This window comes from Panthera leo, chromosome B1 (genome assembly GCF_018350215.1).
Source record: "Panthera leo isolate Ple1 chromosome B1, P.leo_Ple1_pat1.1, whole genome shotgun sequence".
In the NCBI taxonomy this organism is placed as follows: Eukaryota; Metazoa; Chordata; class Mammalia; order Carnivora; family Felidae; genus Panthera; species Panthera leo.
Window position 1 is genome coordinate 113,925,239 of NC_056682.1, and position 27,985 is coordinate 113,953,223.

Below are 27,985 nucleotides of genomic sequence, written 5' to 3' on the forward strand. Positions count from 1 at the left end.
TATTTTGAAGGCTCTGATCTGCTCATAAACCTAAATGACCACCTTGCCTACTCTATCAAGCCCAAACTTCATTTGACTTTCAAAGCTCTATAATTCTACCTATAATAGAGAATTTCCTATTTCTCCACAAAACAGATTTCCCGAGAGTGGCCATATTTATCATACCCACAAAAATCGCCCTCTTTTTGCCTGGTTCATCCCATTCTTCTTCCGTTTCTTTCATCTGTCTAAATCTGATCCAACAATATACTGCTGCCACCCAGATGATTCTTTCTTTTAATCCTTGCAAACATCAGCAGTCAGGCCCCATTAGCTTAACCTTTAATTGTTCTCAAATCACATAATTTATTTTAGTCTTGCCTCTTACCAGATTGTAAGTTTCTTGGTGACAAAAGTATATCTCATGCTTATTTTATATCCCCTGATGTACCTGGCACAGGTCTAGGCATATAAATATTGAATAAATGGTTACTGATAGATAAGTGAGTACACTTAGCCTATATGTACAATCCATTTCTTTGCTTGAATACCAAATTAATTGTTTTAAATATTTGCTATTTTGTACTTGATCGACTGATTTCCCCCATCTTTATGACTTCACTAACAGTGTCTAATTTAGTTGATCTACATTTTTTTGGGTGCTTTGCTACAACTACCATTTTTAACTAGTAAAGCATTTATTAAGTAGTTTTTGTAGATTGTTTTCAGCGCAGCCTCTTTTTCTTTTCATTCTTTTTCTTCTGGTAAAATGCAAAGAGAAGCATGCTCATTGCTTGAAGAAATGTTGCTTGGTCAGTAGGTTCAGTCAATAGGTTGAATAGTGTTCCTCAGTACACCTGGATTAGATATAAGCAGTAGCCTTTGGCTATTGTCAACTTCTAGAACCAGATTTCTAAATTGTTCCTTTTCCCCCACAAATTGATAACTGCATGTGGAAAGAGAGAAAAAGAGAATAAGAAGTTTTGGTGTACCTACTATGTTTTCAAAGCTTTTACTTATAAAATATAGGGACATAGTTTTTAACTTAATTTATTAGTGATTAAATTTCTCCTAAACTGCTTTCGGTGACACCATAATTCTTACTACCACCTTTAAAAGGTATACATTCTCTTAGCTTCCAAGAAATCCTCCAATATTATAGGCTATGACCATTTCTGGGAGAACTGTGAGTCTTTTAAAGTATCCATTGCATGAACAGAGTCAGGCCTGAAGCAAGCTACTCTCGGTCTAAAACCAAAAATCTGTTTTGATTTCCTCTCTGCTATTAACTAGCTGAGTCATTTTTGGGAAAGCAGTGAGTGTATCTATACTTCATTGATCTTATTTGTAAAGTAAAGATGTTTCAGAATAGATTCTTTCTAAGAGTCCATGAAATCTAGTATTATGGTTAAGGTCATTTTTTAGGAGCTCCTGAGCATCCTTTGTAAATATACCTAAATGCACGGTACTTTTTAAAACACTGACACCCACATCTTGATATGAAAGGATATATGTGCTCAGTTTATTTTTCTGCCTCAAGTTCTTTATGACAGTAAACCAGTCAATATCCATTATAGTCAACTAGTTCGCGTTTATGCCTCAACCTAAATAAAGATTTATTGTTTTTATAGGGTTAGGCAATTACATGTTATGCTTGTAAATAGTTTTTAGTTATTTTTTTGAAACTATTTGTTTTCCTAATCTTGTTCTCTAGTGGAACAAGGGCCCCTAACAAAATCAATTAAGTAAGCAGCCATTAGACTGAGAAGGAGGTAGTAGACGTTTTTTCTTCTAATTCTGTAACTACTGATGGATATTCACCATTTTGTCCATTTCATTTTATTATCTCCTCCTCTAAAAAAATATGCAAAAAAAATCTAGATTAAGTAAATAAATACATAATACAATTATAAAAATGCCACATTAAAAATATACAATTTTGCCATTGCTTCTATTGAAAATTGTTATTTACAGAAACATTTGCCATATTCCATTTACTTTGATTTTTAAGTTTCCACAATTAGCAGTGAATCCTGTCCATTTCCGGACTCAAGTTTTTAAAAATGTTTAACACCATCTAAATTAAACCTATTCTCTAGTAAATCGTGGGTGATTTTCAGCTTGCATCATTATGAGAAATGAAAGAAAATAACCTTTAATTCTAAAGAGATTCACATAAGCATCTGAGGGAATAAATGACAAAACAGCTTGCGAGACTTTCAACAATTTACAGTTGCTTCAGCTCATGCCTCCCATTTCACATCGTGCCTCACCAGAAAACAACGTGTCTTTCTTCATCACTACCAAAAATTCTGGTTTTCCAATCATTCGTGGAGTTCAAGAGAGAACCCTGCTGAGTTCCCATAGGTGTAAAGTGGAGGAACCAGATACAAGAAATTCAGAGTGAGCCAATATCTTTAGGATGTCTCTGTGTGCCCGCACACAGGTGCTTCAGGATGGTGGTAAAAATGTTGTTGAGAACTTAGCTTAGTGTCTCATTTATTTTTTTCTTGTTACCTGGATGAAACCTGCCTTATGTAACTGTTAGGTCTCACAAAATATAGTTATTTAACAAGATCACGTAAACTCCATCTGTTAGATAGTTCAGTTACCATTAATAATATGCCTTTATTATGCAACTCATTACAAAACACGTTGTTAGCCTTACATTTAAAAAAAAAAAAAGCAAACTAGTTTTGTGTCCAGGTGGAAAATGAATTCAAATACGGTACATTTGGAAAACCTCAGAGAGTTCAAATTGTAAACTCTCTTCCCTTTCTAAAATTTTAGGATTCTTTTAGGATTTTTTGTAGTTAAAAATATATGATTGGAGAATAATGATAAAGAAATTATTTCTACTCTATAATTCTCTAATAACCTTTTTAAAAATGACTTGCCTACTTACAGGGGCCAAGAAGTAGCTTTCTCATAGCAATAAATCTGACTCTTGCTCTAGATGAATCCCTTGAGAGAAAGTAAGTGGTACCTTATGTTACACAGATATGATAGGCCTTGGTATTTTTTTTACCTTGCCCCTAGTATGTGACCACTTTGCCTTTTGTCTTAGAAGCACTGGTGGTTTCTTTCCTACTGTGTTTTCCATGAAGCCGCAATGACCACGACTGATTTTATCATAGCTACAAACCATTTGTACACGTGCATAAATATATCGTTTTCTACGGAATGATGAGGTCATGTCACTAGAGATTCAAGTGTTTGAAGTAAGATTAGTAATATTAACTTTATTTTTTACAACAACAATAATAAACAACAGCAACAATGGCAACCTGAATCAGAAATGGGAATGGAGGAGTAGAAAACAAAGGGATGGTGTCAAACCGATATTCACAAGTTTACACGTAACTGGATAACGTGTTTCTTTGAGCAGAGTCCCTGATGGAAAATGTGCTCCCTCTGTGACCAAGTCACGTGGTGATGGGCCCTACAGAACTCTTCGCATAGGACCTAGACTAGAAAACATTAGTGCAGTAACGGTTCATGGATTAAGGGTCAGATGTTGTGGAGATTCATTCTTTAACAGGATACATTTTGTTATAGTACTCTAGTACTTCACACTATAGTACTCTCGTACTCCACAAACTGGATGAATTCCATGTCAACTCCTGTCTTTAGCCATAGCACCCAAAAAAGCTAATTATAATGCAACAAATAAGCTACAGACTAAAAAAGAAAAAAACTTACTTACACATACAGTTGGACATTTCCATTTTCTCTAATTTAAGTGCCCTAGAATGGAACTCTCATGAATAGCAGTCTCTCAGGTCACAATTATGCCAACACACCTCTACTGTACACCATTTAGCTACAGACATTTTTTTAATCAAGTGAATTAAAGTTTTGACATTTTCTTTTTTCTTTACACATAGATTTTTTAAAAAGAAAAATCTGAAAATAGTTTTAAAAACAATCTTTATCAGGGAATGATTGGAGGTCTGACCCCACCCCCAAAATCTTTATAACTGTATTGTATTCATTTAAATCTTATTTTTTTATTTTATTTTTTTTCAATATATGAAGTTTATTGTCAAATTGGTTTCCATACAACACCCAGTGCTCATCCCAACAGGTGCCCTCCTCAATACCCATCACCCACCCACCCCACCCTCCCATCCCCCCATCAACCCTCAGTTTGTTCTCAGTTTTTAAGAGTCTCTTATGCTTTGGCTCTCTTCCACTCTAACCTCTTTTTTTTGTTTTTTTTCCTTCCCCTCCCCAATGGGTTTCTGTTAAGTTTCTCAGGATCCACATAAGAGTGAAACCATATGGTATCTGTCTTTCTCTGTATGGCTTATTTCACTTAGCATAACACTCTCCAGTTCCATCCATGTTGCTACAAAGGGCCATATTTCATTCTTTCTCATTGCCACGTAGTACTCCATTGTGTATATATTCATTTAAAGATAGGTTAATATGTTCTCAGTATCTTCTCAATCACTTATAAGACATCAGGCTTGCCAAAACACATTCAAGGAATTTGATCATTTCAAAAATGTATTGTTGTACTTTGGCACACAATATAGGTAACTTTGTCTTTGTCAATACATTTTCCCAACAGAGGATTACCACCTTAACTGTCACGGTAACTCCCATGCATGATTTCTGTGGTTTGTGACTTCGTGGTGTTGATGCATGCCAATGATAATGGTACTAATGTAGCAATTGTTTTTGTCTGATATTTAGTTTTATGTCTCCTTATTAATAACTTTTACAACATTTGCCCCAGTTAAACCACTTTGTCTGCTTAGTGAAAAAGACCCCAAAAAAAGTTATTGTTATTTTTCTTAAAGTTTTTAGTCTTACAATAATGTGGCTGTGTTCTTTACTGTTTGGGAAATCAAATCCTTTGTGTGTGGGGGGAGGCTAGGTGTCCAGAAACACAGGTAGTATTAGCATGCTAATTCATCCCAAGGAGATGAATGTGGAACACAACAGCAATTTTACATTATGTTATGGAATCAACTCAAAAGCATATTCAGTGTTATTTTGCCTAAATGTATTGATAGTTTTGCACAGAAGTAGGTAGTTTTTATACTTACATAACTGGTGAAGTTTGTCCCCATTGCAAATTAATGTTGGGGGATGTTTGATTATGACAGAAATAATGGAAGTATATGGTGTACTTATTATTTAAAGCATAAATTGTAATACATATATTTGCTGCTTTTTAAAACTTTGTCTTTTCTTGATTTAGGGTCCCCCTGGACCACCTGGACCTCAAGGACTACAAGGACCAAAGGTCATTCTTTATTTTACTTGTTTCCATTTACCACTTATGGTACAGAGAATCCCACCTTAAATATATGTATCTTTGAAAAATCATTTTTAGAAAATACTAGAGAAGCTAAGATCATCAATATTGCTTAAGGCAGCTAAGAATGGACACTGATGTCTGGGCTGAAGGGACAGGAAATCAGAAAGGGAAAAAAAAGGAAGATTAGGTAAGAAGGGAGAGAAATAAGACTAGCATTAAATTTAAAGGGAGGACATTGAGAAAAACAGAATATTAAATGAGGGAAAAACAAGTTTTATAGAAATTATAAAGGTAAAGAGCCACTAAATATAGTACATGAAAAAAGGAAAATATTTATATACAGGAGGATTGAAGAAAAATTTATTCTAACACTAAAAAAGATTTTCCCTTTAATTTTTTATAATAAAAATAATAAGAGAAGCTTTAGCATGATGCATTCACAGACGAAAATTTGAGGAATCATTTTTCAACCATTTTTTATAACAAATCCCATTGTATTTATTCATTCTGCCATTTGAATCTTATCTAATGAAACATACCAACTATGAACAACAGAAACCTAGAATTACTTGATTATGTCTCAGATTTGTCGGTGGTTTCAGCTTTACCCCTCCAAACTTAAATTTAGTTATTTAACCAAATTTGAGCAAGTAACACATGGCCATTGTCTCTCACTTTTTAGAACTAAGCCATGTGTGTTGAAATATGACTTTTATCACTGGATTTTTGTAGGAGATTCAAGTGATTTTGAAATCCATCTTTTGTTGATGCCTTTCAAAGCACTTTATTTGCTGAGTCTGTCATGTACACACACACACACACACACACACACACACACACACACCAGCTTTTATACTCTTTAAGATACTTAGAAAGCTAACACATGGAAAATTATTTTTCTATTACAAAAAGGAATATAAAGTAAAATATTGCTGAGGTCCTTACCCATATAAGATATACTTAGAACATAGACCCTAATTTTAAACAGATATCATGTATAACATTATTGTAAGGTTTGGGTTTTTAACTTTCTGTTTCTCTATCACATTCTGGGCCCTAAGAGATAGAACACAAAAATTGTCCAGTTACACAGTCTTTGTTCCTGGTAAGCAAGTCAGCCTGGATCCCTGCTCTCTAATATCTTGGTGAGCTGGACTAGACAACAGAGGGGTGAATCTGCAGATTCCCTTTTCCTCTATGTAGAGTCAACCAGGATCTAAATTCCTTGCTTCTGTGCTAAACACATACCTCTTTCCTTACACACCTCAAAAGCTCCTAGGACTTTACTCTTCTTTAAAGCCCAAAGGCCTATAGCCACCCTAAGGGTATAAATCCCTTGTCCTAAAGAGGCAAAAAGAACCACCTAGCCATGAAGGGTATATAATAGTGTTAAAACATATACACTTCCCCTTGTTTTATAATCTAATTGCTACTCATTTTTTAATTCAGTTATTCAGTAAGTAATTTTTGAGCCTCTACTCTATAATAAAGACTAATATCTAACAGAGATATCTGAATATAGCAAGGGGTTTCAACAAGGAGCTTACAGTTTAGAACAGGAGCGAGGCAAGTAAAGGCACAATTACTAATAAATAGAGTAAGTGCTTTGATGAGTGCATGCTATGGATGTCCATACAGGAAGGCTCCTCTCAGTCTTAAGAGTCAAGGATGACTTTGAGCTGAAAATGAAAGACGGGAGGAAGCTGGCCAAATGAGTGTCTTGACAAGTGAGCTGTGGGAGGGAGTTAGTCATACTCCCTTACCTCTCATCCCTGCTGGCCTTCCCACAATGCTGTCACTCTACCCCACCCCACACACTGCACAATGATCTTGTAATTGAGATCTTGGGCTGAATGATACAATCTTTCATGCTTTCCTTGATCTCTCCTTGAGAAGGTTGGGATAACAGGGGTGAGATATGCCTATGACCAAGAGTCAGAAAATGCAGCCAAAGTCACGTGTAGAACCCATTTGCACTGGGGACTTAGACTGAATGGGAGCCTATTCAATTAGTGTTTCTCTTTATCAAACAAAGATTGTTTGACTTCTTACACATCAAGTAATTCTTTACAAACTACATTTGATGAGTGAAAGATAAATTCATAACTCATGAGTTCTGTTTTCTTTTAAACACTCGCGGGTCACATTTTGAAGGTAAAAGCTTAGCAAAACAGTCATTATTGGACCCAGAGTGCTGACAAGCATTCAGACTGAATGAAACTAAGGCTTAGCCAGGTGCATCCAACCTCAGCAGACTTGTTTGTGGCAAAATAAACTTTGCTTCTACCACAAAGGGTGAGAAATCAGGAGTAAGGAAAGACTTTTTCTTCCCCCACCCCCACTTTTTTTTTTTTTTTTTTAATGCATTTGTTTGTCAGGCTTTCTTTAATTGGAAAGCTCAAATTTCATGTTGGGGCCAAGAGCTCTTAAAGTTTTTACCAGGGAAGAGATCTCTAACAATTTCACTATTGTGGTTTATACATCATCAAACAAGCCTTTCTAAAAAAGTACAGTCAAGTCAGCTCCCTTGAAAATCTGTCTGTGAGGCAGGCCACTCACAATCAGGAGAGCTGACTTTACAAAGTTTCCACCATGTGGGAATCAGGCATATTTATAATGGGATCTGCAAAAGTGACTCATTGATCTAAAATAATATCTTACCTTTCAAAGAATTTGTTTGTTCAGTACCTTTCCAAATGAAAAATGACTGGACCTTTGTTGGTTGGATAAATATCTAGCACATTGCTTAAATTTGTTTTTAATGGGTCATCTTCAATTAAGATAAAATAGATTTTGGGTTGTCAGGGTTTCTAAAATGTCATAATATGAATAGTAAACTTTAATTCATTCCTACCATAGTATAGGTAATTGAACTCACCCAAAAGTAATTTTATGTGGATTAAGATATTATCTAATTGCTTATGTCTGGAAATAGCACATTCACAATTATGAATCTGTATCCACTGTTCAAATGGTGCCAGTTAAAACACTGCATTCGATTTTTAAGTTAACTTTTATGTTTTTGCTTTTTTCTCAAGTTGGAAAATAAAAAGAAAGAGAAATAATACAGATTTTTTAAGGATAAAAAAATTAACTGAGGCTTATAAGTTATTGTTACAGGGTATAGTCAACCTTCAAAATATCTCTGCCGGTTTTCTTTCACCATTTTTTCCTTTAGCCTGAATCTCACATGGGGAAAAAAATAAAAACATTGGATCTTAGCTACATATAAGTATTGTTATATGTAATCTTTAAGAAAATGTTATTTCACTTAGTTTTGATATGCGTATGATGTAACAAAGTGTTCTTGGGTTATGATGCCTTTGCTGAAAAGTCAAATTGTACTATTACCAACCAGCATCACTTTTATTTACCAATGATGAATGGAGACAAGCCATCACTTTTTATCTTAACAGGGAGAGCCAGGATCTCCAGGAATCCCAGGAGTTGATGGAGAGCAGGTAATTTTCAAAGATATATACTGTCATTTAAAGCATCATTATTGATCACTACTTTTATTATAGATTTGGAGCCAAAAAGACATGAGTGTTGACATATGACCCCCTCTTTCTTTTTTCACCATCTGTTGTAGAGACTATATTAACTCTAAAAAGCAATTGGTTTTAAATTAGACGTTAGTTTTCTTTGCAGAAACAGACCAGCGATATGACACTTTGTGTTAATACTCCTTACCAATCTACCAGTGACACTTCTGTGAATTTTTATTAGACTTATAAGATTATTACAAATTTAGTAAGAATAGCCTAATTTTTTGTAAGTGAATGCTAACAGGTCAAGATTATAATCAGTCAACAAAAGTTTCCACAAAATTAGATATTCCTTATATGTGTTATTTTGACAATATTTTTTTTCCCAAATAAAGATTATACCTAATTTTCAAGATCACTAGAAAATACAGAAACAAGTGGGGCACTTGTGCTTCCACAGAATATGTCAGTATCTCCAATGGTTTCCCTTAAATCAGAGGTTAGCAAACTTTTTCATAAAAGACCAGATAGTAAATGTTTTAGACTTTGCAGATCACATACAGTTTTTGTCACAGATTTTTTTTTATCTGAACACCCCTTAAATTTTTTCTCAATGATTCAATTTGTGCAAAAATAATCCCTGGGCTGGATTTGGCCTCTAAGCTGTTGTTTACCTCTGGCCAGAAAGAATCTGACTAAGGAGAATATGGACACTACTCTCAATTCAGAGTCAAATCACAATGGTTAGCTTCAAGATATTTGATATTTTCTGGGCTTTCGTTATTTACCCAATAAATGACTAAAATCAAGAAAATCGTAAGAAATCAAGAGGTTTCTTTTTTTCTTTTTTTCAAGAGGTTTCTTGATACAGTTAGTGAACTATGCTTCTCAGGAGATAGTATTAGGTAAGAAAATTAAATTCAAGAGTTATTTTAATATTAGAGTTGTATATTGAAGTAATATAATGTCACATAAGATAAACGTGATAGTTAAAAAAAGAAAAACACTTCTGATGATATGCTATTATTAATCAGAGATCACATAAGCATTTAAAAATCTGGTTGTATCCCCAATGCTAGTCATTAAAAATAATTAATTTAACATGCATAAAGATACTACATGGTCCCTACATACATAGTAGCTGGGGTTTTTTTCTATACGCTTCACAAGGTCTACTTCTGCTACTAAGTCCAGTAGCAAGGACAGGCTACCCTACTACTCTCCATCACTAGATTCCTAAAACCAACCAGGGGCTGATTAATCAGTTAGATCCATCTACTACCCACTCAAGCACCTATCCACTCACCCACCTAGCAAGTGATTCTGAACTAAGTGCTATTAAATAGGTATAAGTAAAGAAAAAACACGTTCCTACTGTTTGTAAGTAGGTTTGGGTATGGAAGAGATGAATAGGTTTGTGCAGCCAGGGGCCCCTTACTACCAGAACTGTCATCATCCCTGCCCAAGAATGGGCCATCTGGTCATATGATAGTGAAGCTCCTTGGATGAAAATACTTAACAATAAAAATCCACTTCAGTGTTATTATTACAAAACTCAGATTTGTTAGCATTCAAAATATACATCTCTCTATTTACTCACTGTAAAAGAAGAATAAAAATAGCATCATGGGAGAGCCTGGGTGGCTCAGTCAGTTGAGCGTCCAACTCTTGATTTTGACTCGGATCATAATCCAGAGTCTTGGGATCAAGCCCTGAGTTGAGCTCTGCACTGAGCGTGGAGCCTGCTTAAGATTTCTCTCCCTCTCTCTCTCTCTCTCTCTCTCCTGCCCCCTTGCCCCTCTCCCCTGCTTGTGCTCTCTCTCTTAAAAATTTTTTTAAAGCACCACGGATCACCTCATTGAGATGTCATGAGAATAAAATAAGAACGCTGTGGAAAAGTTGAAACATTTGTAAGCTTGACTGAACTCTGATGCCTAAAGACCAGGCACCTAATAATTGGTGCCTACATTATTTATGTTTCTGTATATTGAACCATTGAAAACTGATGGTGATTGGAACTTCCACCTGCTTTTAAGAGGGGTAGGAGAGTGTGGTGGATGGAGAGGGGAGAAATTTATTTGAGCCTTTGTTCTTATAACGCTAGTCCTGGTTCAAAATGTGTATTGTACTGCTGAGAACTCAGTCCCTTACATTGTTTTCAGGACCAGTGATATTGAATTAACTGCCAGGTAAAAATACAGAATCAGGAGAAATTATGTTAACACCTAAATTCATCGTTTTCATACTTAAATGACCTAAGTAATAGGGTTTAATCCCTTCTGTTACATGAGGAAATAGTACTGATTCAATGTAGAAGATTGCTATAAGAAATAACTCTAGCAGTGAAAATCAGAATCATCTCAGCATAGGATCACCCACTGACAAAATTGATCTGGAATTCTGTTTTCCTTAGGATGTTACTATCAAGTTTCAGTGTGATTGTTACATGTAAACCGTATCATTTGTAGGGACTTAAAGGCTCAAAGGGAGACATGGGGGACCCAGGTATGCCAGGTGAAAAAGGAGGAATCGGACTTCCTGGATTACCGGTATGTTTGTACTTTTTAGGATGTGTTCATGTTAAGATAAATTAAATCAGAAAAGAGGAGCACCTGGGTGGCTCAGTTGGTTAAATGTCTGACTCCTGGTTTCATGATCTCGCTCAGGTCATGATCTCATGGTGTTGGGGGTTCGAGCCCCACATCAGACTCTGTGCTGCCAGCGCAAAGCCAGCTTGGGATTCTCTCTCTCCCTCTCTCTGCCCCTCCCCCACTCGCACTGTGTCTGTCTCAAAATAAATAAACTTAAAAAGAAAAAAGAGTTTTATGATTACCTGCATTCTCATCTAGTGGTTCATGTACTATTTTATTCTTAAATATTTGAGGTATTGTTGGTTAATTACTCCAACTGTGGCACTAAAACAAGTTTTAAAGCATCTAACCAAGTGAATTATAAAATAAACCTTCATGTTTTCCTGAATTATTTTCATCAGAAGATAGAAAGATAGAGTTGATCACTTTAATTTAGTATGCATCAGATGGTGACAACTGATCATTTTTAAATAAACCATAATTTAAAAATTAACAAACTAAAAAAATGTAAGGTAATTTTAAAACAAGTTACTGTTTAAAAAGTGTTCTCTTTGTGTGAATGGAATGGTGTTTTTATGACTTTACCCCACAATTTTTACTGAGGATTTGGAAGGGAAAATTTTAAAAAATGTAAAAGAAATGGAGAGATAGGTATTGTTAACCCTATTTTCAGCTAAGAACCCTGAAACTTCATTTTCATCCTCAGTAATTAAATTGTGAGATTAAAACAAAAAATGTAGAAGACTTCACTGCCTTAGGCCTATTTTAAAACAAGGAAGTATATAAATGTCAATAAAAGACTGACCTTTGCTATTTAAAGTGAGCACCACCACAAAAAATATAACATTTATAATCTGATATAGATAACAATGTATAAGTTTAACCAATCACATCTAACCTAGTTTTTATTTGCTTTAAATTGTATTTCACATATCACCCACAGTCCTAGAGATTTGGAGAAGCTTGCTCTTTGAGACGAAAATGCAAGGGGATAAATCTTTCTTTTATATATTATGTGCATAAGACTATAAAAATTTCAAAAGGATGATGGGTTTGGGGAGGAAATTCAGTTGCTTTCTTATACTTTGGAAACAACTTTACCAACTCAGCTCTTACTGGTTATTTGTAGGGTGCCAATGGAATGAAAGGAGAAAAAGGAGACTCTGGATTACCAGGTCCTCAGGGTCCTTCCGTAAGTTGATGGTGGCTGAACTTCCGCGGTTACTAAAGAACTCTAAAACAGGCCTATTACTTACCAAGTTCAATCTGTGCCAGATGGCTTATCAACAGTAGAAAGACTGTGAACCTTTTAGTTTGTCAAACTATAGAAAAAATGTCTGTCGGCCTTTTACGATGAGAGACAATGTGTCTCAGAAGTCTGAGTTAAAAGCAGTTTTTTAGGAGACTGTCTAATCCTAAGGAGAAAAAAATCAATGGTTTTCCCATAACACTTTTGGGTAGAGCTTTGTGATTACAGAGCACACTTTTTTCCCCCCTCCAGAGCCCTGTTGCTGCTCAGTGAAATATTGGAGAGTTTAATAGTGATTGTGATATTATAGCATCTCTTGATGATTGCTGTCCTTTCTTTTAATGTACTTTAGATTTATTCTGGCTTTTGTAAAACAGCTGTATTTTTTTAAAGTTTTTTCTTGCTATTGTTGCTGTTCTCAAGAAGGCATTTCTAAACTTAAAGAATCAAATGCCTCACTTTTTCTAGTATCCTTCTTCCTCTGCAGCTATTAATGGCCTTAGCAGAACCCTAGCACAAGATCCAAGCCAAACTGCCTTATCTAAATGAAGTAACCAAATCCATGTTTATTTTTTGGACGTACAGATCATAGGCCCACCAGGCCCACCAGGCCCCCATGGCCCACCAGGCCCCATGGTAAGCCTCTCTTCTCTACAAAATGTAATCATGTATTTATGAGTATGCTACTAGAAAAACATGAACACATCCCTCACAACAGCCAGCTTGTATTTTGGGCTGCTCTCTGTAGAATGAACAGAAAATACGAGGTGCTCTGAGATATCTGACTTTACGGTATTGGCCTTCATTCCCAAATACGTCTCTTGAAAAGAGATAGAGTAGTTTTGTGATAGGAGAGTCAAGGATAGATTTGACAAGCTTTACTCCAACCTCCAGTATGAACGTCAAAAAATCATCTTAACCAACCCATTTAGGCCATTCATAGCATAACAGGATTAATAATTGTAGCCATTAATGAATGTGTCTAACCAACTGTGAAACATTTTAATGAGATTTTAATAGGCACATTTATAAAATAATATGAGAAAAATTGTAGATGACATATATTGTTGCTTCTTTTTCTTTTCACCTTTATGGTACTCTGGTGGATCCAGGGTTCACCGCAAGTATCCCTCAGACAATGGCCATGCCTTCACAGAACTCCTATCTGGTGAGGAAGGCAGCCATTAAGCCAGTGTAATTCTCAAAATGTCCACCTAATGGCGGTAGTGTTAAGGCTAGAACATAGAAGGTGGAGTGCTTCAGCTGCTTTTGCCTGGGGCAGGATGGGTACAAGTCAGGTAGCCTCTAAGGTCACATTCGTCCCTAAGGTATCTCAATAAACTCTATGCCTTTAGTCATACAGATTAAATAAACTGTGGGTCATGTTTTCCCCCTGGAACATCACTGGAATGATCTAAGCTGCAAAGCATAGCCCCAGACCCAATCATCTATTTCTCACTAACTGTTGTTTTCTATTTCATATCATGAAATAGTTATAATTAACATTATTTTCTTAATACTAAACTGTTCATTAAGAATTAAGCAAATGACATACTTTTGGCTTTCTTTTATACTCCCTCCACTTTAAGTTAGAAGATTAAAATTTTAAAGGCTATATCTTATTCATATCATAAAATTGATTAGTTTAAAGGGATTTTAACCATTACTACAATAAAATAAGAATACTTGATAAAGTAACAGCCATTCCCTGAAAATGCTTATCCACTGCTTATCTAAAGGGAAAATATTATTCCAATGCAGACATATATAACAAATATTTGTATATTGCTTGACAAAAAATTTTTCCTACAGTTGTATAATTTCGCTGTTGGGTGTTTAAATACTCCTCTCTCCAAAGAGTTAATTCAAATAACTTGAAAGGTTTAAAGCAATCCACAGTAACCTTTAGGTAATTTAGGTTAGCTAATTAGTCTCTATGGTTAGATTTTCCACAAAATACAGGAGAAAAGCCCTGATGCATGTATGCGTTATAACTTCCTTCCATTGGTAAACAACTGTTACAAAAGCCTTGAAGAATTCGTCTTCGTAAAAACAAATGCATTCTAACTAATAATGATTAGTGCTCTGTGGATAGAATCTTTTCCTTAGTCTTAAATTAATGATGCCACGGGGTCCCAAACTTGACTATCATCTCCTCGTTTCCTTCTTTCTTTAGATTCTTCTTGGGTCTAGAGGATTCAGTAATGGGAAAAGGTCTTCCCTTCACCAGGACTTCTCTTTGGCAAATTTCTGTATTTTAGGACCTATCTCTATTCTGTGTAACTCAAAGTATGTCACATGTTCCACCTAGATTTTATGAAAATATGGATTTGAGAAATAGGAGTAGTGTGGGTTCACAATACTTTTTTTAAAATGTTTTTCTTACATATTTCTCCCTCTCACAGGTATTTAGCAGAACAAATTGCTGTTAGTGAATTTCCAATTACAGACCAATCCAAGAGCTGGAAGGAACATTCACTAGGTGTTAACATCCACTGTCCTGCCTCTAGCTATAGCTCCAAGAAGAAGATTCTTGTTTTACATCTCTTTGGCTACTCTATACAATAATCACTTCTGTTAGGAAATAGTGAATCAATTCTTAATTAAAATCTGTGTTTTTCATTTTCAGGGACCTCATGGACTTCCTGGACCAAAGGTAATCCAAAAAAATCCTTTGATTATTGGATTTCTGTTTCCCTGTTAATCATGGAGAAGCATGACGGAAGCATGTCTGTCCCATCTTATTTATCTGTTATATAATGTTATATAATGTTGTATAATCTTTAAGCCTTTAAGTATCCAGATGTTTAAATCTCACAACACAGAATGTCTTACAACAAATTTAAGTGATATCACCTGGAGATGAATTCCTCCTCGTTTTGCCTTTTTCCATGACACTATGTAAGTTTCTTAATTACTAATCATAATATGTATACTCAAAATCAACCATTTAGAGGTGAAACTGATGAGATTCTCAGACTGGTTCAGATGTTCTTTCTTATGGTATCATTAGTTGCATATTTAGGTGTAACTGATACCCCTTGTTTGTCATATAGCGGTGCTGCATCTAAATGCTTTAACTATCCAACATCTTAATTTTGTACTCCCCCAGAGATCACTGGTCTAGAATGGGGTAGAGTGTATCATGTACTCTATGCTCTGGATTAATAAGAGAACAATAGAGAATACCCCTGCTCATCAGAATTAGTGCAGCTTATATTGTAAAGATGGTTTCCATCAGTTCTTTGCTTTTGTGTAGACCAAGAGGACATTTTGGAGAGTTAAAATGAGCCCTGAAAGAAAGGTTTCTTCTTCCAGGCAGTATATGCAATGAGTTCCTATGTTCTAACCTCAGCTTTGCCACTAACAGGCCACGTCACTTTCAGCAGACTATTTACCCGCTCTGATCCTTCTTTTACTCAACTAGGCAACTGACCTCATAGTGTTGCGATAATTTAATGGGTATATTTGTAAGATACTTAGCACAATATCTGGTGCAGTTGTCAATAAACACCCAATAAATATCGGTTGTTATCTTATGATTTGATGCTTTGTTCTGAATTTAAAAATTCAGGAAAAAAAAAACTCATGAGAGAAGGTTCAAGGACTCTTGAAAGCTCCTTAGTAGTGAGTTGGTGCATTTAAATGGTGAGAGGTAGGGGAACACATAAATGCAGTGTTGGAGCTAGAAATCAGAAAGCTTAGCGGCAGCCCACCCTCTCCTTTAGGAACTCCCTGTGGCCCACTCAGCTTTAGGAATGCAGAAGTATTGGTTGGACCCCAGAAATCTGAGTTTCATTTTTTGGGGTCAGGCAGGTGACTCACCCATGAATGGGAAAAATTCATGCCTCTTTATTCTCCTTAGAACACCATACTTCTAGTAAGGCCAGTGTCTCAGAAGCACGGATTATAGTTTGAGTTAAGAGCATTGTGCTGTGGGTCAGAAGGGAGAGCCCATCTATCAACTTTGTGGTCTTGGTAGTTATCTAACCTCTCTGGGTCTTTTTCCCCCACTCTGGACTAAATCAGTAGTTCCTACTCCTGGCTTCTCCTTGGATTTTAAGGCACTACTTAAATACTAGGTTTCAGAAAATTATTAAGTTTGGAAAGATCTCATAGATTACCTGTGATAGTTCCTTGATTTTATAGATGATAAACCATAGGTCCATGAAATTTAGATTATTTGCCCTAAGTTACACTGCTAACTAAATGACTAATCTGGGACTAGAAATTAGGTCCAGAGTTGAAATTTGGTCTTTCTGACACTACATTTGATTATTTACAAATTCAACTTCTCAGTTCATGCCCACTCATGTTAATGTATGATTCCTCACCACAGAATTCTGTGGCCTACCAAGGCGGCCCTGCCTATTCATCATCTCAAGACCTCTAGCTGAAAGTCCATATACATACATACAAAGCCATCAATCTCAAGTTGAGACCAGTTAACTAACGCTGACTGTTGAGCCTTGGCCTTAACCTCCCCTTGACTTTAGCTCTGTGACATTCCTAGGACCACCCTTTACCAATCACAGCATATTTGGATTTCCTACCATGGCAGTGCTGCAAACGTCCTATCTTCAGAATCCCCAGAACCCATTAGGTCGTGCTGGTGTGTTCATTACTTTGTGACCCCTTTGGAAATTCAAACACTAAGTGGGGTCCTGGACTCTATGTTTAACAAGCATCACACTGATTTTCATCAATCGGACACCTAGGGAAAATACCTCCCAGGTTAATAATCCTTCCTGCCATGTAAACACAATCTCTCCTGCTCTCACGCCTATCCAGCGAGACTCTATAGGGCATTTGAGACTCCATCTTCCTTTCACAAATCTTCCCAGATTTTTGTGATGAAATTAATGTCTGTACTTAAAAGTTGGAAAGTGAACAGGTCAGAACTCTGTTTCTGCTGCTGATAGAAAATAGATGTACCGTATTCTTAGGTTTTTAAATATCAGAGTCAAGAGAATTTGTCACTTACCATGCATGGCTTTTGTAATGTCACCTGAGGTGAAACTTCAACTTTATTTATTATAACATTGGGCAGACGGACAGTTATCAAAACTACATTTAAGTACTGTGGTCTTCATAGTCCCTTCTGGGATTGGCTATTTGTTGTCTATTCTGTTGATTAATCCATGTAGGGATCTAACTTGGCAATGTCCGTGAATGAGGACTCACTACATGGCAACACTTCAAACATCAGCTGCTACATTTTTAGCTCATTCCCCAGGGTAAAATGCTTAAAGGCTTAAAATATGTGCATATAACACTGTCCTGCATATTCCAGTTTTTCAGTCCAGCAGAGTGGGTTTTTCTACTGAGGCTCCTTCAACATCCTCCACTCTGTCTCTGATTTGCTTGGTGAGCAAGGGTACCATAACACCAGTTTCTGTGAAGTAGATCTGAAAAATTCTAGAACTCAGTCATACACATTTCAATTACAAGGAGTACGCTTTCTCAGGAATTTCCTAGAACGTTATTTGCCGATTTCAGTTTATTAATTTTTTTACAAATGTTTGAAATGAATGTTAAACTGATGCAAAACAAGTCTAGCCTCACTCTGCTGTTACCTAGAACTGGAATCTGCAACCATTTCAGAGACTGGCTCTCTTCTCTCACAGTTAAAGCACCCATGATAGCAACCAAAATTGGCATTTGCTTTTGCATTTAGGGTGAACCAGGGTTAAATGGTGTTAAAGGATTGAAGGGTGAACCAGGTCAAAAGGGTGACAGAGGACCCCTTGGTCTTCCAGTAAGTAAAGAAAACTTTCCATTTCAGTGCAAATCTCAGACTTTTCTTTCTACCCTAAGTAACAACTCTGGTTTACTCAGTGACTATCTTACATTTGAGGTTTCTGTGATTGGAAAACATATTATAGTAGAGCAGAGCTTAGCCCAGTTTTGTTTGATGCCTGCTCTTGTGTCAGAGGAAGACCCATGACAAACAGTGCTGTCCATGTTCTGTCATTCAGTTACACACATGCCAACCTTCCTCTCTTAAGGCTGATGATTCTTCTCCCATCACCCTGCCCTTTAAAAAAGCATTGTGCTGATTATGTCATAATTTCTCACAAATGTTTTTATAATTTAGTTCAGTTTAGAACCCTCCCTCAATTTTATTTCCTCCTTCAGTACCAAAAACTGTAGCCCTCTGTTGGGTGGCAGGTATGCAGTTAGCCATTGCTGATGGCGTGAGGTCAGCGCTGTGGCTCCTTACATTAATCAATCATATATCATGGTCTAAGTGTTGTGTGTTATCTGTTTTGAAAATGCCCTCTTATGAGGTTCTTTTGGCAACAGTGAAGGATAGTATGGAAGAAGTATTTTGCGGTTGTTTTGAGATTTTTATTTTTAATAAAAAGGGAATTCTCATCTGCCATGCCCTTTAGGCCAATCTTCTTTCCACAACTAAAAAGAGATTTTTAAAAAGGACGATTAAATATGAGGTTTTAGGTTAAAGGTTTTAATATGCTGACTATTCAGTGAATGAAGATAGAAGGCAGTAAAGAACATTATAGATTATGTTATTAAAATAAGACAAAGTTGGTTAAATACAGTTCACATGAATATTTTACATATAAAAATGTTAGTGCCTACTTATTTCGTGGTGCCTACTTATTTCACTTTAAGTGTTAAGTATCCTTACAAAAATCAGGCACATAGTGGATGCTTAATATGTACTCACTTATTGAATGAATGATACAAGCCTTGTGTTAGACTATAGGTTAAATCACACCAATTAGACCAATGGACCATGGGCACAAAACCTCTGTGACATATGTGAGTCATTAGTTCACATTCCAGGTAATTATAATGTTATACTCTCAGTACAAAAATTTTACCATCTCCCTGTTTGTTTTTACATGCTATAATAATGGTGACTCTGAAGAAAGTACCAGAAGACAAAAGAAAGTTTGGATTTCTATTTTATTAAACCCTTAATCCAATTTCTTTAAAGTTTATCTTAATTCCAAATTTAGGGCTAGTGACAATTTTTATGCAACATTTCGCCAAAAACTGTACATATGCTAGCATTAAACAACAACATAACATTTTTAAAAATTTTAATCATTGCTAACTAAAGATATATTTTGCATGTAGAGTCTGACTCATAATAGGTCTATACAGAAGGAATTGTAAAATAAAAAAACTAAAACTACCCGAATATAATGGTAGATAGCATCATTGGTAGAGTCTGCATCTGGAATAGGTTTTTTCTTCCATTTTTTATTATTAACTATATCTGCAGCATAAAATGGGAACATAGTTCTGCAACCTTGCCAAGAAAATTTGTAGGGCTAGTGTATTGTCTTTCTTAAATACTCCTTGATTTAATCAATATTTTTAAAGGACTATAAATCAGCAATTGAGTTTTGGGATACAAAAGTCATATTCAAAGAAGTAATTGTGCTAATTCTTAAAACAAGCATTGAAAGTGTCATATTTTATCACACACTATGCATAGCTTGGAGATCAAGGTAAAAAAAAAAACACGTCGCTTAGGAACAACACTGCATTTTTAAAGCATTTCCCTTTCAGATGTTGATGCAATGATTATTTGAAGTGAATTGAAGAGCAGTTTTGTTTGGGACAGTTATTTTTTGTTTGGACTCATGAAATTTTCCCAGCTTTTTCCTGTTCCTAGAAGTCCCTCTAGTGGTAACTAATGTGAACACAGTAAGAACAACCCAGAAAACAATGCGTATTATTCATGTAAAATCCAGACTCATTCTGGCATGTTAAAATTCTGCACTTGTTATTCAAAAGTGCTATTTTAACAACAAACAAACAAACAAAAAACTAGAGTCTTTTTCTTCTCTGAAATGCTAACTTTGATTGATTATTATAATGAGCCCTTTCTTAGATTGTTGGCCACTTTTTTTCAAAACCTGAAGAAATCTATTGTGAATAGTACAGTCTTTAGAAAGTGAGTATCATATGGAAATTAGCACTCTGTGACTTACCAGTAATTCCTAGAAAGCCTACTTTATAAACCTCATTGACTTGATTTCTGAAGAATTTGTCGAATGGAAATGTCATTAAAATGCCATCATCTGTGGGGCATTTATTGTCACGTGTTTCGTTTTTTTTTTTTTTAACTAACAATTTGTAGCAATGTGATATTCATCCCAGAACCCTGTGACTGCGTATTATGTTGTTTGAAGCGTTACATTTGTTCATTAGTACCTCATACTAATCTCTGTTCTTGTCATTCGTGTTATACCCACCAACCCTGCTACCAACCAAATCACACAGGGAGCATCTGGCTTAGACGGGAAGCCAGGATCCCGGGTGAGTCAGTACCTCATCTTGCTCCAACATGTTTTGTGGCTATGCTTTTGTGCTTCAGGACAGACTCTTTTGCCCTATGTACTTTCATCCAATGATGAGGGCTTCACGGGACTGGAGGGAAAGAAGAAGATGTACAAAGATAGGGGTACAAAACGGAAAGGTGGACAGAGCAGAAGAAGCCTCAGTTCCAGTCTGGATAATTTGCTAGGTGGAGAGAATGGCCAGTCTAATTGGCCTCATTAACTTAGAAGCCTAGACAAAATTTTCTATAACTAAAGGACAGTTCCCATAATTCCATGAGCAAGTTCCTCTGAAGGGATGAAAATAATGTGAATTTATTTGAACTCACTCTTCCTTTTATGTTTCTGTCCATATTAAAAATGTAACTTCTTTCCTGGAACTAACTTTCAGATCTTTGTTCATCGAAGTGACCTGTCTGTCTTCTGTCATTTTGTCTCTTTTCTTTGGTTCTTAACAGTTCCATCTCTTGAATTTTAGCCACAGATAATCAGTATTTAGAAGTCTTCTGAAGATGAACTTTGAATTCAGGCAGTAAGAAGATCAGATGAGATGATAAGAATTCACCAATATTAGAATGAGTTTAAGCCCTAAATATTTCATATCGCAAAGCTGTAATAGAAAAAAAGAATAGTTAGAAATATGAATAATAAAAATAGTATAACTATAATATATATAATATAATAAATATATTATAGATATTATAAGTAAAAACTGTGCTGGAATACTTCCTACAGTTGCAAATATTAGAATACATTCTTTGCAAATAAGGACAGTCTTCTTGAAAATGAGTAAATCACTTGAAGTCCTTGCTACATCTTTAAGAATCAAAAAGAAATTCCAAGCTTTTCAATTCTAAAAACCTGCTTCAGGCAGTCATTATTTTCACTGGACCTAGTGTTCCTGTATTCATTCAGTCTGAGACAGAAATCCTAATCCTGAGCCAGGAGGCCAGAGGGCAATTATGCCATTAAATCAGCCGGCTGCCGGGTTTATGCCTTGTAAGACTGTAGCAGAAGCTAGGAGAGTAATTCCTTCCCTCTGAGCCCCCTGCTGCTCCCAACAGAGCCGGAGAAAGTTTGGTTTGAACAGTTAAACACTGTTCTCATTTACTTAATATTTTTTTCCACCTGTGTAACTGTTCCAGCCTCTTAAACAGCTGAAAACAAAGCTTCGTGGCCAAGGAGTGTGAGAGTGACAGTGGGTGGAGAATGGACGAAGGGAAAACACCTCCATTTCTCTCCTTAAGATTATGGGGGCAAAGTGAAGATGTTCCATGAAGTCAGGGAGGAAGTATATAATTAAATATGACTTACAGTTTCTCGTGCGTACTCTTCATTAAAATATGCAGTTACATAACTCACCCTTTTTGCATGGGTTTCTTGGAAACTGCTGGCCCGAAAGAATCAAGTATAAAGCACTTTGAAAGGAGATGAGTCGTCTTACTGACTTTCTAAGGCATCATTCACCCAGGAAAAGTCCAGGATAAAATATAACTGCTTTTCTTATGGCCCTTTGGATATGTCTCTATCTTATTTTTGTCTTTTTTTTTAGGGTACAGATGGCCCTATGGGACCCCATGGCCCTGCAGGTCCCAAAGGAGAAAGAGTAAGTTGCTCCTGAGGTTATTAAGCTGTGACCTAAAGAAAACACACTGTGGCTTTTCTGGCTTAGCTGAACTGAACTGTTCGTTTCCCAGAAAAAATAAAGGGCCATCTAACACATTCAATGAAAATATCCCATCTTAAGTCCTAATCAGAGTTCTCACACGGAGAGAACAACAGAGTATTAAATAGAATGTGGCTGCCTTAACAAAAAATAATGAATACATTTACATAGCTAAAATAAATAGCTCAGACCATTCCTTCTTAACCCATAAGGAAGATATTTGCATTTGGCTTGAATCCAGAAAGTTGAAGTCAATGGGGCTAAAATTTCCAGGACTACATATTCTGGTTGATAATCTTTTATATAAAGCTACTGTATTCACTCAGAGTAAGTTATAACTTTTTTTTTAAAGGAAATTACAAAACCTAAGTATTCTCCACACAGTTACACATGCTCCTTTATTTATTTATTTATTTTAGCAAAAGAATAGGCCGTCTATCTTTAACCATAAGGAAATAATTTCAGTGCATTATAGAACAAAAACCTTTCACTAACCTCCCTATTGCGAGGCCATGTTTCCGTATCCTTGGGAGAAAAAAAAAAAGACATTCAGAGTGGAAGATAAATATCTGACACAAAAAAATGTATCGCAGCGTCAGCAGCTGGTCATCTGTCTGGAACTTTTCTCCCTCTTTCTCTATTTTTCTCCCACTTTTTCTTTTCTTCACTTTGGAAAACTTAGAAGTGTTGTGTGTGTGTGTGTGTGTGTGTGTGTGTGTGTGTGTCTGAGTGGACTTGTGTCATCAATTTCCCCACCATCCAGGATAAGCTGGAAAGAAAGATGCAAGGGCTTCACAATGTTGGAATGATTCATTGTGCAAGTTGCAGTTTTTTAAAACTAGATAGAGTTTCTTCAGTCTGGGGTAATTTGCTTTAAAACAGAGGGCCACGTAGTGATTTCTTTGGCAAACATCCCAATTCCATAATTCTATGTTCTATAAAATGAATTCATTCATTCAGTAAATATTTATTACATTTTGTGATGTATAAAACACAGTGTACTCCTAGTGTGAAATGCAAACACTTCTCCCATTTGTGGAGTCTATTTTGCCAATTTGCTCCAGTAAATTGAATAATACCATTATAATTGATTCATCATCCTATAACCTTTTACTAATACTATATATTAGTATTAGAATAATACCATTATTAGTATTAGTATTAGTATTACCATTATTAGAATTAGTATTAGAATAATACCATTATAATTGATTCATCATCCTATAACCTTTTACTAATACTATATATTAGTATTAGAATAATACCATTATTAGTATTAGTATTAGTATTACCATTATTAGAATTAGTATTAGAATAATACCATTATAATTGATTCACCATCCTATAACCTTTCACTAATATTATATATATACATATATATACACACATATATATATACACATGCATACATATATGTATATATATACATATATAATCTTAAAACTGTAAAGGAAATAGCTATTTCCCTGACCTAGCAGAGTTTATAATCTAAGTGCAGAGAAAAAAAGTATCAGCAAGAAATAACCAGATCATGAGGCCAAAGTGAATACAAACAGTACAGACTGTACATTCAATGATGAGGAAGTCTGGCTTCATCCAACAATGCTTCTAGAAAGAGGTGAGTCCTAAAGGAATGAATTATCTGAATCTGCAATTGTCTTACTTCTGAACTCAAACCGACTTAGGAAGATCACCTTCATTAAAAATATTTAAAAGCTAAGAGGCTCATGCTGCTGACGCATTGAAGCGTTGTATCAAGAAATCCAGCACGTGTACTAAAAATGGAGCAGCAAATCTCAAGTAGTCTTTTGGCAGACTGCCCTTGGGGCTCAAGAGGGTTTACCGTATGGTAAATCAGCTGCTACTTCCGATAGCTCCTCGGTGTCACAAGAATATCAGGTATCGGCGCTGGGGCAGGATTAACTGGGAGAGCAAATGAAATCGCTAAGAATTTTTGAAGACATAGTTTAAGTCAAATGGCGTGCGGTGTGAAGTGTTACACTTGTATTTACTCAGCACGTTAACTATCTTAACTGGCTCGCATATCAGTACTCGCCAAGTGCCCCTCACCCAAAGTGCTAAACTGGAGTGTTATTCTCAAAGTTAATTGACCGAGGTGTCACCTGGACTCTCTTGACGAAGTTTCCAGTTTTAAAGAGGGAGGAATCAGGAATCCATTCCAGATAATTCCTCAGTGTGGGCATGCAAGTTAAAGAGCCTGAATGAAATGAGACCAGCCTAAAAGAAGACTAACATTGGACGTTGTCATTCAGAAATTGTCAGAAACGTGAGTGACAGCATGAGCCCTTCAAGCACCTGATGGTCCCTGCCTTGAGCTGATTTCTTCATCTGGCCTTGTCAATGCTTAGGAACTCTGTGAAGGGTGTTAAATTTGAGAGGTTTAAAAGTGTTTCGGGAATTATTTAATCCAGGAGAAGTTACACGTTCGAGTCCCTATTTCATTTCATATCTCATATTCAAATTAATATTTCACTCCTAAAAGTTTTCTAGCTGAGACCATTAGGATGCCTTTGGCTCTAAGTGACAGAATCCCAACTCAAAATGGCTTATGCAATAAAGAAACTAAATATTGTTTTATCTAACAAAATACTCAAAGGAGGGACTCTCTGCTCTGCTTCTGTTCCCTTTCCACATGCTGGCTTTGTCTTCCGATCACAGGCAAACAGGTCACCGTCCCTACAAACGTCCTCTCCAATGAGGCATCATCTTCTCCTTAGCAGTGAGCAAACCTTCCCCATCACTTCCCCTCTGACTTCCCTCAACACCTCATTGGCCAGAGTCCGGACACATGTCCTCTTCTGAAGCAGTCACTGGCGAGTGAAATGGAATTGTCATTACCTTAAAGTGATTGTTTGGGGTGAGCAATTCTATAAGAGGAGTTCCACAAACAGATGTCGTTGTGACAGCTTAATTCAAACAAGTCATGGTATATTAATTTTAAAAACAAAAGAAAGCCAATAAAGCTGAAGGTACTCAGAGGAAGGGAAAAGGGAATAGGTATATCAAAAGAATCTGTGGAGGTTTTTCAAGGTAGACCTACTCCAGGTTATGCGAACCCTCTTTTTAAACCCCCACCTCCCACTACACGCCCCATCCTACCCCCACACGCTCACACATATACACCACCACCATCACCACCATTTTAAAAAAATCATAAAATAACACTGCCAGATCAAACAAAGAAATTTATTTTGAATTGGTAGCCAAACCCTTTTCGTTAAAAGTAAGACTTCTGATTGTATATTAATAATGATAGCCACCACTTATGTATGAGACATATTATTTGATGACATATAATTTGATACTTTATACTCACATTTAATCTTCAGAGCAAGTCTTGCAGAATATGTATTCTTCTTCTTATTTAACAGCCAATGAAACTAGGGCATAGAAAGATTAAGAAAGTTACCTAAGACCACACAGCCAGTAAATGCCAAACTGGAATTCAAATTTAAATCTGTTTGATTTCAAAGCCTGGCAGCCTTACTGACTGACTGGAAATTGTTCTTTCAGTAATAAACATAAAGTAATAATGAGTAAAAGTTCAACAAGCTTTTATCATATTCACTTTCGGTAATCTCCCTACACATATATATGTGCCTCTAGGTGACAGGGCCAATTAGCCCCACCAACACCTCAGTTTAGGTTAAAGAAGAATGTTAATAGTGACTTGAAATTTGCTCACATGGGAATCTGGAGTACAGAGGCACATGGCATAATACTTGAATCTGCACACACAGCTACCAGCTGAACTTTGCATTTTAGCCATGAAAAGATTTGCTAAGCTTTAAGCTTCTTCAAAGGTGTGATAAAAGAAGGTAACATTTTCTTCTTGGCCACTCATATAAATATCACCATTACTCCTGAAGTTCGCATGCTAACTACTGACAAGCACCTTAATTTTACAGATGGCAGCAAAAGAAAACACTACTTGAAATACAGAACATTTATCTCTTTATTATAATTATTTTGTATTTATGGACGCACCCCCAATCTCACCGTATTCTTTATAAGTATTCAAGATTATCATTATCATGTATATTGTTATGGCTGGGGCAGCTGCTCTATTTAAATAGGCTCATGGAGAGCGTGTGATGAAGGTAGTAAAAAGCTACCTTCTCAGACATTTATTTATTAGAAGGCATAGAAGTGTTTAAACTCTCTTTTTCAGAAAGGAAGCAAAACATGTACCTGATCATACTGATGTGACTTGATTAATTCAAATATGATTTACTGATGTGCCAGACACTATTCTAAGCCATGAGGATGCGGTAGGGCCCTGGCACCCCAGTGTGCATGTTCTAGTGAGGGGCACAGCAAGGAATAATCATGCCTATCTCCTGGTGTTGGAGGCCATAACATAAAATACAGCTCTGCAAAGGGCCAGGGTGGTCAAGGAAGAGGTCTGCTGAAGAAGAGAATTTGATAGAAAAAAAAAAACAACATTTTATTCTTACATTTAAAAATGTAGTAACTTAAAATAGTGAGTAACAGATAAATTGTGACACTAGATAAATTGTTTTATCTGTGACACAGATAAATTGTTTCACACTAATGCCAAAGAAACCCAAGTATAGCACTCTAGATACACAAATCCTTCGCACAACTGGATAGCAGTACTCTTACCTACTGCCCTTCTTTCAGAGGTAATTTGGTAAAATATGCAAATGTGGGTTTCTTTTACTCTGTCACTGACAGAAACCCCTAAAGAGCCTAAGTCATTGGAATGCTGATAAACTGGTACCTCCAATGGAGGCTTTATACACAGGCCATTAGGGAAAGTGTGTGAATATGGCATTTGTGTATGATTTGAACTTTACGGCTTTCATTTTAGGGTGAAAAAGGAGCTATGGGAGAGCCTGGACCCAGAGGACCCTATGGTCTGCCTGTGAGTTCTGTCTCTTGTTTCCACCTCCAGCATGCGTAGATGACCTGACACCAGCACGGTTAACCCTTCCCTCATGGGGCAGACTAACCACGTTAGAGGAGCAGAGAATCACCCACTAATTCTCCATGACACCAGTGTAACCATGTCCTTCATGGGTCATATTCACATCTATTCTCAGACACACACAAACACACACACACACACACACACACACACACACACACACACACACTTCTGGAGATGGAGAGGATCAGAGATTATCCACTAGATCAAAGGTTCTAACCTGGAAGTCAGATTTCAGCACGCTCCCTATGCCATCTCACTAGGTGCCCATAACTGACACTTCCTTGGAAGGTCACTGCCAAAAGTGGGTGTGAAAGTGTCATTTAGTTTCTTCAGACTTTATCTGTTCCCATAGGTTATTGACTAAAACTACTCTTGCTAATAAAAGTTATTTCTCAAATTGATATTTACAATGACTTCAATATTTCTGACCTTTCTAAAGTACTGCAG

At 36.3% G+C, this 27,985-nt stretch overlaps 1 protein-coding gene and 1 long non-coding RNA gene across 3 annotated transcripts in view; one reads left to right on the top strand and one right to left on the bottom strand.

Annotated features, from left to right (window-relative positions):
* Positions 1-27,985, top strand: part of COL25A1 (collagen type XXV alpha 1 chain) — a 460,318-nt gene that overhangs the window by 430,383 nt on the left and 1,950 nt on the right. The window contains exons 23-32 of one of the 2 annotated variants that reach the window (XM_042933945.1): positions 5,192-5,236; positions 8,668-8,712; positions 11,208-11,288; positions 12,460-12,522; positions 13,165-13,215; positions 15,209-15,235; positions 18,257-18,337; positions 20,842-20,877; positions 22,450-22,503; positions 27,419-27,472. In XM_042933945.1, coding sequence (XP_042789879.1) covers positions 5,192-5,236; positions 8,668-8,712; positions 11,208-11,288; positions 12,460-12,522; positions 13,165-13,215; positions 15,209-15,235; positions 18,257-18,337; positions 20,842-20,877; positions 22,450-22,503; positions 27,419-27,472 — 537 coding nt within the window. Of the gene's footprint in view, positions 1-4,555; positions 4,580-5,191; positions 5,237-8,667; positions 8,713-11,207; positions 11,289-12,459; positions 12,523-13,164; positions 13,216-15,208; positions 15,236-18,256; positions 18,338-20,841; positions 20,878-22,449; positions 22,504-27,418; positions 27,473-27,985 lie in introns of both variants that reach the window. The other variant, XM_042933946.1, reaches the window with a different exon arrangement.
* LOC122217043 lies at positions 21,189-27,966 on the bottom strand. Its single transcript, XR_006201265.1, has 4 exons — positions 27,756-27,966; positions 25,901-25,964; positions 23,059-23,088; positions 21,189-21,507 (listed from the first exon to the last, which is right to left on the bottom strand). It is a non-coding gene; the product is annotated as an uncharacterized LOC122217043 (long non-coding RNA).